This window comes from Monodelphis domestica, chromosome 6, assembly GCF_027887165.1.
Source record: "Monodelphis domestica isolate mMonDom1 chromosome 6, mMonDom1.pri, whole genome shotgun sequence".
NCBI classification, from domain to species: domain Eukaryota; kingdom Metazoa; phylum Chordata; class Mammalia; order Didelphimorphia; family Didelphidae; genus Monodelphis; species Monodelphis domestica.
Genome location: NC_077232.1, coordinates 245361773 through 245374062, shown reverse-complemented (window position 1 = coordinate 245374062; position 12290 = coordinate 245361773). Strand labels below are relative to the sequence as shown.

Below are 12290 nucleotides of genomic sequence, written 5' to 3'. Positions count from 1 at the left end.
AAGTGTCCCTTGGGGTACCTATGTGGCCCTGTGGATAGAATGCCAGGTATCAAGTCAGAAAGATTCATCTTTCTGAGGTCAAGTATGACCTCAGATACTTATTTGCTGTGTCACCTTGGGCAAATCACTTAACCTGTTTGCCTCAATTTCCTTATTTGTAAAATGATCTGGAGAAGGAAATGGTAAGCCATTCTAGTATCTTGGCAAAAAATCTCCAAATGGTGTCACAAAGAGTCACATGCAACTAAAAAATAACTGAACAAGACAACAACAAATGTCCCTTATTAAAGCCACCCTCCTCCACCACCATCCCTCCACTCACACAAATTTTGTTTTGCTGAGATGAACAGATTTGTGGGTGAGAATCAAGAGAAAAGCCAGACTAACTTTGTGAATGCCATAAAAATAAACTATTTAATAGATATATAAATAAAGTGTTGATCATAGAAACAATAAAGGTGTCTAGCTTTTGCTTGGACACAACACTAAATTATTCCAGGTAACTCTTGAACAAAGTCCTCCTCTCATTACATTCAAAATAATGGGCGAACGATGTCTATTCAGATTCTTCACCTGGATGATTTCCCTTCAGTACTCTCCTCATTCCAGCAGTGCTTACAGTAACTCAGACTTTTACAGTGCTTTGTCATTTAGGAGGATCAAATTAAAAAACAATCTTCTACTGTTACTTGGAAAATAAAAATAAAACAATAAAAGCATCTTTGCATGGCCATTGATGACAGCAAAATAATTATTTTGTCTCTGTAAAAAATAAATTAGGCTTTTTATGCAGAAGTGCCATATTTTATTAAAACAATTAAACAATAATTATAGTAATTTTTTTTGGCAGTGTGCTCAAAGGCCTTTTCTTGCCCTTCTTATACATGCAGGATCATATGAGGTACAAGCTGTTTCCCATATGAGACTTCTCACTTATTTTTACTAGAAGGAAAACTTCAGTGAGGGAAAAAATAATAGCAAAACATCTTCTTGTGTAACACACACACACATACACATCCAGCAAAAAATTAGGTCTTTTCCAACGTCACTTCTATGGCCTTCTATTGTGCTTCCCTAAGATCAGTGTTATCCTTGCTGCCTTCTAATCGCTTTCACACTAGCAGGATTTTCAGTGATGGTCATATCTCCCCTTCTTTACTTAAAAAAAAAAAAAAGATTTGTTCAATTGTGGAAGTGTAGAAACTGTTATACCAACACCTGACCTTTGTGAAAGGAGCAAATAAAAGCGCTGATAAACAGCATCATCTGAAATGCTACCCGTAGGAATGGCATCTTTGGTATGAAGCAGAAGAAAGGTCTTGACAAGGCTGTTTGTGGGGGGTCAGGAAGACTGAGGTCAAGTTTGAGACCGAGGCTGCTCTGCACTGGCACCATATGAGAAGAGATCTGAGGTTTTCAGGCAGTCTTATTACCAAGCTGGCTTTGACAGTTGAACTGGGGCAAAGTAGGGTTGGATTTATGTTTCACCCAACACAATGCTTTATGATTACCCACGAGTAAGGTCTGGTTGGCAATTGAGAAACTGCTCTTTTTTCCGCTGTTTTTTCTTCTTGGTTTTACCTTTTTTCTGCTTTTTTTCACCCTTGTTCTTCCCTGGTTTCCTTTTCTTATCATCTTCTTTGTACCATGGCCCCCAGACTCCTCCATTGAGCCTTGGATTACTCCTGGGGTCTTTGGGTGGATACCTGACAGGGACCGCAGTTTTATTGAATTGAGACAGTCTCTTTAAAAGCTTCTTCACAATCCCTGGATACCTACTCGAAAGGTCTACACGCTCATAGGGGTCAGCTGTAATGTTGAAAAGCCAAACACTTTTGCCGGTGGACCAGGAAATTCTTTCGTTATGCCACCGATTGGGTCCGGCATTGCTGAAAGACTGAGGGGGGACCCAGTCGCTATAGCCCGGATTCCCTGTCAACAATTTCCAGTGTTGCACTCTAATCGCCGACTGGATAGCTGTGTTCCAGATCCCGAAGCCTGCTGCCCAGGAGCCATTTTTGGCTTTTGTGTAAATGGGGTCAATGTTGTGCAAGATGTCCACGCGTGGAGAGCGCCGACCTTCACTTATGGTCTCCCAGATGTCATAGCCGTCTAACTGAGTGTCCTCATCAATCCAGCCTTCAGCCAGTGTGATCAGCGTGGGATACCAATCTGTGATATGAACGAGTTCTTTACATATAGTTCCTTTGTTTTTCAGAAGTGGACTGTGAACAAAGCCAACGGCTCGGATTCCTCCCTCCCAATAGGTTCCCTTGCTTCCCCTGAGAGGCCAGTTGCTTCCTCCGGCCATAGGCTGTCCTCCGTTATCTGAAGAGTAGATGATGATGCTGTTGTCATAGAAACCATACCTCTTTAAAGCCAGGGTTACATTGTTGATGGCTTCGTCCAAGCACGACAACATGGCAGCGTATCTCCTCCGATTAATGTTGATAATGGATCTGTAATGTTCGAAGTACTTTCCTGGTGCCTGCAGGGGTGAGTGAACAGCTTGGTATGCAATATACAAAAATATCGGTTTCCTTGGGTCATGAGAAGCTAAAATCTGCTGCACTTTCTGAGTGTACATCTGTGTTGAGTATATGCCATTATCGTGGTCCCAAGCAGCATTGTCATTCTCATATAAATCATACCCACACATCCCCGGGCTGTCACATTTGTAGTGTGTATAGTAATCACCACTTCCCAGGAGGGAGCCAAAAAAAGTATCAAATCCTCTCTTGGTTGGCATGCATTCTTTCCTATAAAACCCCAAATGCCATTTTCCAACCATATGAGTTGAATAACCAACTTCTTTTAGTTTCTGAGGTAGGGTCGCATTATCCAGAGGTAAGCAGTTGGGCTGAGTAGGTCTTATGATAGAGTGCTGAAGCCCGGTGTGAATCTGATACCTTTGAAAAAGAGTTAAAGAAAACACAAGATGTAAATAGAGGACAAGCATGTTTTACATAGAATAAACAATTATCTTAAATTAAATATCTCTTACAGAAAGTGAAATATGCACCATAATTCTATTGTTAGTATCTCAATTAATGACCTAACTAATATCCATATTATCATCCAATTAATATTTGAAATGTACCTAAATGATTTTCCCCTAACTAATGGGTTTCACTAATGATCTCAATTGATATATGGATCATTAATATAATTTAATTTCATTCAACAAACATTTATTAATTATTATTTGCAAGATGGTAGTTTTTTTATTTGCAAGATAAAGATATATAATTTACTTTCTTTTTCCAGTTTATTTTAGTTTAATAATATTTTATTTCCTCAATTACATTTTGAAACAATTTTTAACCCTCATTATTTTAGATTTTAATTTCCAAATTCTCTCCTTCTCTCCACTCTCTCCACCCTGAGATGGTAAGTAATACATAGAATAGTAATAACAAAACAATGAAAGCTGAATGCTAAGAATTTATAGAGACTAAGATTATCTCCAAAGAAGAGATGTAAGAAGGCACCTGCTCTGCATTCTATCTCATGCTTTATAGAGGCATAGAACTATTGGGGTGGAATACTACATATAACATCAGGATTTTTGGCTGAGTATTTTAGTTTTACTGAACTTTATTTCTTGTTTGAATTTATTGAATTTATTATAATTTATTTATATTAATTAATAGAATTTATTACAATGGATTGCTGCCTGGAATGGTTAAGGTAGATGGATATATTGGATAAATGAATATAATTGGATAATCAAAAGATAGCAACATAATATAAGTTTAAAAATACATTTCATACTAGACCTTCAAAACCAAGGAATTGAAGACAGGATCAATGCTGTTCTAGACTCACTCATTCTTCATTCATTCAACACTTATACTATGTATAAGTGAATGCCCTATGAAAAACACTCTGTAGCATCTATAATATGCTCCAGGAGACATTTATAGTACCATAATCCTGGAAGTAAGCAAAGTTTTCATCATATCCTACCCCAACCTTCAGAGAAACAATCTAATTGCAGCATTTCAAGCATTTCAATATTGAATGATATTGCATGATAAATGTATTAGGATATTATAATTAAGTGTGATATAAAGTCCCAAGATAAAATTTGTTATCTACTAAAGGGAGCAGGAGAGCCTACATGGAGAGGAAGCTTTAAAGCTGAACTTTAAAGGATTAGTAGCAATCAGTAGGAATTCAAGTGAAAGGTGGGAGAGAAAACATTTCCAACAAAGAATTTTAGATAATAGTATTAAAAAAGGGACAGTGATACAGAAGCACATTTAATATTCATATGGGCACAGAATAGTAAAGTTTGGCTAAAGCATAGGATTCATGGTGGGATTAATAATAATATCAGATAAAGCTAGAAAAGTAGGATGATGACTTATTGTAGAAAGAGGAGTAAGGTCTAAATTTTACTTAAGAACCAATGGGGAAAATATTCTAAATAAAGAAAAAAAAGAACCAATGGGGACCTTCTGAATATTTTTTTACCAGAGGAGAGAGATGACCAGACCTATGCATAATAAACATGATTCTTACAGCGGAATGAAAGACAGATAAAATGTGAGAAGAGAGTGGAGATGTGAAACCTATTATTAGGTACTTATAATAGCAGAAACAGGCAGGTGTTCATAAAAGTCAATGTTTTGAGGCTAGTGGTGGGGATAGGAGGAAAATCTAAATATTAAAGCTATTATAAAAGTGAGAGGTGAGAGAGAGAGAAAAGAAATAGATAAACTAAAGGTTATAAACACGAGATACCAGATAATGTGGTGCTGCCAAACATAAAATAGAGAAGTCAGAAGGAGGAATATATTTAGGGGTAAAGAAATGAATCGTGTTTTGGAAATGTTACATCTGAGATGCCAGTGGGACAATGAAGTGGAAAAGTCTTCCAGGTAGCTACATATGTGGTGGAAGAAAACTTTGGCCTAGAGATATTAATTTGGGAATCATCTCATGAGATTGTTATTAGGGAGATGAAAGAGTTCTCAGAGAGAAGACCTGAAATAAAAAGGCATATCCCTAGTGAATATCATAAGAGAAGGAGGTACCAACAAAGAGGCTTATCAATTATAGAGACAAGAAGAGGACCAAGATAAGATGTGTCCAAAATTAAGGGCTGATAGATCATTGAATAGGGGGATTTTGCAAAGGGTCTAAGATTTCAGAGAGATTGAGGAGGATGAGGACTGGAATATGCCCTTACTTTTAGTGATTATTAAATCATCATTGGTCATTGATTGATACTGAGATAGTGAGAGCAGGTAAAGTAGAATGATGGGAACAGAAGTCCTATTGCAAGGTGGTACAGGAAATAAGTCATTGATAGACTATAACTCCTTGAAGTCTATGGCTAGTTCATTTTCATCTGTGCATACATAGCCAGCATCTGGCATTTTGTCTGACCCATGATAATTACTTGGTAAATGCTTATTGATTGATTAATGGAGAGTAGACAATTTTTTTCCCAAGAAGTTTAGCAATAGAAATGAATGAACTGGTATCATAGCTGGATTGATAGAAAATCTTTTCTAGGACCAGGTAGACCTGACCAAGTTTGTTGGTAAATGTGAATAAAGAGCAACTAGTCAGGAAGAGATTAAAGATCTAGTAGATGGGGACAGTTAGATTGCTTAGTAGATAGGGAGTCAAGCCTGGAGTTGGGGAGATGAGTTCAAATTTGCCTTCAAACATTTCCTAGCTGTATCCTGGACAAGTCACATAACCCCAAATAGTTAGCCTTTACCTCCCTTTTGCCTTAGAACTAAGTCTTAATATCAATTATAAGATAGAATGCTAATGTTTAAAAAATGAGTAATTTTGATGAGTTAGAGAAGAAAATGGCAAACTACTCAGGATCTTTGCCAGTAAAAGTCCACATGGGGTCAGAAATAGTCAGACATGACTGAAACAACTGAAAAAGGATAGATAAAACCCTTACTATACCAAAGGTCTCAGAAATGCTGGAAGGAATGGGACCAAGTGCCAAGGTCTGAGGGGGAGGGATTCCTTTAAGTGTGAAATAGGAGTACTTCTGTGACAAAGAAAAGACCAAGAGAATGAGTGAGTGTTCTGAGAAAACTTGACAAAACTTGAAAGAATTAGGCTAGGGAGTTTACATTGGGTAATCTCAGCATTACCAGTGAGGTAAGAACTGAGGCATCTGCTATAAATGTAGGATCTGGTTGCATTTGAAAATGAAAGAAGAGATTAAAAGGTTTGAAACGATCATTGTGGGAAATGAGAGTAGAGTAAGAGAATTATCTACCAACTGCAAGGTCTGAGGTGAGCTAGTGCACATTGAATTTGTAATTTGTGAAAATGGTTCAGTTTTGTGATTCTTATCTATTAATATTCAGCAATGGAGAGGTTAAATAATGGAAATCACCCAAGGCTGAAGATTCCCTGGCTGGGAATGGCAGAAGGTCCAAGTCAAAGAATTCTAGTATGTTAGAATTATCTAGATTATTGATTTTAGTAAAAAATGAAATGGCAAATCATTTATGTAAACCCATGTTGGAGAACCAATGGCACATGTGCTGGAGTGTGCAGTAGGGGGATGCCCCTTTCCCTTCTCCATGTGTGCCTGAGAATATTTCTCACATTACCAGCCCCTCTACCCAGTAGCCCAATGGGAACACATCCTCCCTCTCCTGTCTGGGGTAAGGTGGGGGGGAGGGGCTGTGTGGCTCATATGCAGCATGAAGATTGCCATTTGGATACTTGGTCTCTAAAAGGTTTGACATCACCAATGTAAACAGTCAATAAGCATTTATTTAAAACCTAGAATATGTCAAGTACTAAGGAAAATACTAAGGATAAAAAGGAAAAAAATAGAAATAAGCTCTTACTTTTAAGAGATTACTTTCTGCTGGATTAAAATTAAATGAGTACACAGAAAATTAAATTAGCAATATATATGCTAAGTAGATACAAAGGTATTCCTCTTGGAAGGATACTAACAAAAGGCAGGATTCAGATTGGCCAAGGCTTGAAGAAAGTTAGAGATTCCATGAGGTGGAGATAATGAGAGAGTACATTTCAAGCATGATGATTGCCTTATGCAATTATGCACCTAAGTATAGAGATTAATGAATTTAGAATCAGAAAGATATACTTAGAGACTAGGAATGGGTCAAGGGAATAAAGTTCATAATGAAGGTGAAGAATATATTTGGTGGGGGAAGATAGGTAGCTCAGTGGATTTAGAGCCAGGTCTAGAGATGGAAGAACCTAGGTTCAAATCTAGCCTTGGACACTTTCTATCTGTGTGATCCTGGATAAGTCACTTAATCCCAGTGGCCTAGCCCTTACCAATCTTCTGCCTTAGAACCAGTACTTGGTATTGATTCCATGTCAGAAAGCAAGGGTTTAAAAATACATTTAGTGTGGGAATGGAAGAAGTAAAAAACAAAGAGTATGTGGTTGAAGAATATGATTTCAAAGATTTGTAATTTCACAAAGTTGGAAAGTCTAACGTGGGACCATGTTGCTTTGTGTGGAGGAAGGATGGATGAAGGAAAGAGGTCCTTGGAATTGAAAAGATTGAAGAAGTATGTGATTGATTGTTAAAAGAGAAGAGGGAAACTGACAAGAATGGTTAAAAGGATTGGAATGGAAAGGAAGACCTTGAGCTAATGTTGGATGCATTGAGAATGTTGGAAGAAGCATTTGGAGGTTAGCACATGTCAGCAGCAAAGATGGGGAGAGTTAAGGTTAGAAAATTGGGGTTAAGATTAAAATAGCAAATTGATTTCATAAGGCATTTGCCCTTATCTTAAATATATTACATCCTACTGGAGAAAAATAATACAGAAACCGAAAGGTAAATTACCAAATTATATACTAAATAGATCCAATGGAATTTCTGTTGGGAGGGTACTAGCAAATGGCAGGATACAGATAGCCCCAAATCTGAAGAATAGCATCGAAATAATGGTAAAGACTGAGAAGTCAGACTTAAAAACTGAGGAGAATAGATGGATGAATGACCTTCGGATATGGTGTCTTCAGAGGACAGCCAAATTTTTGTTAAAGGAAGGAGGTAGAAAGAGTATTGACTGATAAGTCTGAGTAGATAGAAAAGAGACAAGAGTTGGGGTTGAGGGCACAGTGGAATAGGCTAGAAGATGGATAAACTGGTTTGGGAATGAATATGGTGAAGAGCTGAGGGAGTAGATTGTTTGATGTTCTCCATATGTATGAATCTTATTAAAATGCCTGTTTTTTCTCATCAAGAAATAAATTTTAAAAATTCTTAGCAAAACAGATACTGCATTCCTACATTATAAATGAATAAGACTGCAAAGATAATTTCTTGTTGAGTGTTATTTTACTCCCACTGAGAGCACAATCTTGTTAGGATGAGAGGCTCTATAGTGTTCAAACTTGGAGGCTATTTTACTCCCATTCAGAGCTCAATTTTGTCAAGGTAAGAGGCTCTCTAGTGTTCCAAACAAGGTTCAATTTCTTTTTATGGGCAATTTTTATGTCATTGGTAAGGCAAGTGAATATCAAAAAAAAAAGCAAAGGAAGAAATTCTCCATCTAAGGTTCAATCTACATGACAGATAATTGTTATTGCCAAAATCTTTTACTCTACAAGGTACTTTCCTGAAGGTGTACTGCCATAACCTGTTTCACTCACTGACTGATGATTTGAATGTCTGTTCTCATTTTTAGCCCACACAACTTTTCTTTAATGACTGTAATTTGGTAGAGGAAAAGTGAACCAAACCTACAACAACAAAATCTCTGAACTGTATAATACAGAATTGTTAAGGAAAATGTGCTAGATTAACATTGATAGGAAGTTTTAAGGGTCCCCTTCTTTCCCCAGGAAGTAAAGAAATTAGTTTTTACACACTTATTTCCCTCTATAATAGCTTCTTTACATTATAACCATTTGTGAACAGAATATAAAGAAACTTGGTAACCCTAGATATAAAAATTAAACTAAAATGAATATTAATTTCTGGCATCATTTTCTTATGTCAAAAACCTTTTGCCAAGTGAATTCCTTCCAGAAATTGCTGAGAGCATGGGTCTAGCCCTGCTCAAGGCTCCAGGGGTCCTCCTCAGGAGCAGTGCAGGCGGAAATGAATGATGGAAGACAGCTGTGTGTATGTGTGTGTGTGAGTCTGGGGTCAGGATATGCATGGAATGGCTGCTTAACATGGCCCAGGTTTGGTTTTTATTTTTATACCCATTTTCTTGGCACATAGCTACATTATTCAACATGCATGTTCAAATGCAGATAATTGGGTTAGTGACATATTAACTTTTGACAAATCGTTTGATTAACATTCTGTAATCATTCTACACACTTCATTGTAACTATTGATTCTTTTTTTTTTTAAACTCTTACCTTCCATCGTCAATACTGTGTATTGCTCCAAGGCAGAAGAGTGGTAAGGGCTAGGCAATGGGGGTCAAGTGACTTGCCCAGGGTCACACAGCTGGGAAGTATCTGAGACCAGATTTTAACCTAGGTTCTTCCATCTCTAGACCTGGCTCTAAATCCACTGAGCTACTCAGATGCCTCCAATAAGTATTGATTCTTACAGGATATACAAAGGTTTTGCAAAAGATAAATGATTTTGTCACAGGTGGCTTAATTTTCTCATTAACCTGTGAGGAGCTTGAGCTTATGGACAATCAAGGAAAATCACTTATTACCTTTAATAAAAATATATAATCAATAAGAAATTCTAGAGACAATTAACAATCATAGTAGTCAAGTGGAGAGATCAAAGGAGTACACAATCATAGTAGTCAAGTGGAGAGATCAAAGGAGTACTAAAAATACAATTCAGAATTAATATTAGACATCATTTTTCAGGGTTTGTTGGGGAATTTTCCAAGAAGGGTTTTGGTCGGTAAATCAAGTCACTGAGGCATGATGTACTAAGGCATATTGTACAGGCCTCTCCTTATGAATGATTTATGTACTGGCTCAGGAGAATTTGTTTCTGTGCATGGGAGTAGATTTCTGGGTATGGCTTTTGAGGGCACAGATTTTGTTAGGAATTATATAGCTAACCAAAAGTTAACCCATTATAGTCTTTTGGGGAAATAGTGTGCAAACATTTTGCTCTCATATTACTTTTTCTGAGACTACAGAGAGGGCAATAATCATATCAATTCCATTAGTAAAGGATGCTGATGAGAGAAGTCACACAGAGGGGGTTGAGTGGATGATTCCATCCTGCCAAGGAGCCACTTTATGACCTCCTGGCTTCTATGTGTGACTGTGTAAAGACATCATGGCCTGACAGCTCCCAGCAAGAAATGGTGATTAATACATAAATCTCTGACTTTTCTATTGGTCCAAGATGTATATATTAGCTCACTAAAAATACACACAGATACATACAAAATACACCTTTTTATGTCTCCCTCTCTCCCTCTCCCTCTCTCTCCCTCTCCCTCTCCCTCTCCCTCTCCCTCTCTCTCTCTCTCTCTCTCTGTTCCTCTCCCTCTCTCTCTCTCTTCCTCCCTCTCCCTCCCTCTCTCTCTCTCTCTCTCTCTCTCTCTATATATATATATATATATATATATATATATATATATATATATATGCATACATATACACTTACTTCTCTGAAAAAATGTGTTTCTCTTTTTATGTATATCAGTAGTGTGTTTGATGGGACATGCATAAATATATGTTGGAGGTAGCTAGGAGACCCAGTGAATATAAAACTAAGCACAGAGTGAGGAAGAAATTAGTTAAAATATCCCTTAGACCCTTACTTACTGTGAGACCTTGGACAAGTCACTTATCTACTGCCTGCCTCTGCTCATCAGTAAAATGGGAACAATAATAGTACTTACTTCTGGGTTGTTGTGAGGATCAAATGAGCTGATGTTTTTAAAGCATTTAGCACAGTGCCCCACACATAGCTGACACTTAGTAGAATGCTTATTACATTCTATGTATATAAAATAGTAAATTCTTGTAGTTATCATTAAGTAACAAAATGATGATTTTGCCAAGAGAATTCTCTAGAAACCATAAGTAAAAAAATCTTTTTTGGTATAAAAATGTGTTTTTGAGATTTATTGGCCATGCTAATAAAGCTCCCTTTTATTTATGATTTCTAGAGAATTTTCTATAGGCATATTTATAATATGTCTATAGAACTATTGTTGCTGTGGTTTAGTAACCTAATAGAGGAAACATGGTTATCTCTATCAAATAGAACTGATAAATGAAAGAAAAAAAGGTTGTTTTTTAAACTTTCCTTCCTGCTTAGTAGGAAGTGGAAAGCGAACTGTAGAGATAGCTAATCATTCAAGTGGCTAGAATCACAGACACTTCAGTTCAAATCCAGCCTCAGATAGTTACTGTATGGCTGACCCTAGGCAAGTAACTTAACCTCTCCCTGCCTCAATTTCCCCAATTGTAAAATGGGGACAATAATAGTCCCTATCTCCAAGGGTTTTAGGAGAATAAGGTGAGAAAATAAAATTTGGATATGTTTAGTACAGGGCATAGCACATAGTACATAGGCACGTAACAAGTATTTGTTAGAAATTAAGAGCTCTACCTCTGGAGTCAAAAGGTTCTGCTTCTGAGATATAGTTTGTGTGTTCTTAAGCAAGTCACTTAAATTCTTTATGTATCATCTTCCTCATTGACAAAATATGGAGTTGGATTAGGTGGCCCACAAAATTCCTTCCTGCTTCAGATTCCTTCACATTAATAAATTTGGAATGGAGAACTGCATGTTGCTTAAGTTTCTACTTTGCCCTTAGTCTCTTTTTTTAAAATTTAGAATATTTTTCCATAGTTACATGATTCACGATCCAATCCCCCCCCCCCCCCCTGCTCTTTTCTCTTCTCTCTCAGAACTGACAAGCATTTCCACTGGGTTATACATATTTCATTGTTCAAAAATTATTTCCGTGTTATTCTTATTTATAGTAGTGATCTTTTAACATAAAAACCCCAATCATGTCTCCATTGAATCCTATGATCAAGTAGTTGTTTTTCTTCTGTGTTTCTACTGCCACAGTTCTTCCTCTGGATGCAGATAGGGTTCTTTCTCATAAGTCCCTCAGAATTGTCCTGTGTTATTGCATTGCTGCTAGTAGAGAAGTCTATTATATTCTATTGTGCCACAGTGTATCAGCCTCTGTTTACAATGTTCTCCTGGTTCTGCTCCTCTCACTCTGTATCACTTCCTGGAGGTTGTTCCAATTTATATGGAATTCCTCCAGTTTATCATTCCTTTTAGCACAATAGTATTCCATCACCAGCAGATACCACAATGTGTTCAGCCATTCCCCAAATAA

The 12290-nt window shown here is 37.1% G+C and overlaps 1 protein-coding gene across 1 annotated transcript in view; it reads right to left on the bottom strand.

Moving 5' to 3' along the window:
* Positions 1–387: 387 nt before the first annotated feature.
* The window catches only part of ARSJ (arylsulfatase family member J), a 130150-nt gene continuing 118247 nt past the window's right edge, over positions 388–12290 (bottom strand). Inside the window, exon 2 of the mRNA XM_001365962.4 lies at positions 388–2909. Coding sequence (XP_001365999.1) covers positions 1508–2909 — 1402 coding nt within the window. The 3' untranslated portion in view covers positions 388–1507. The remainder of the gene's footprint in view (positions 2910–12290) is intronic.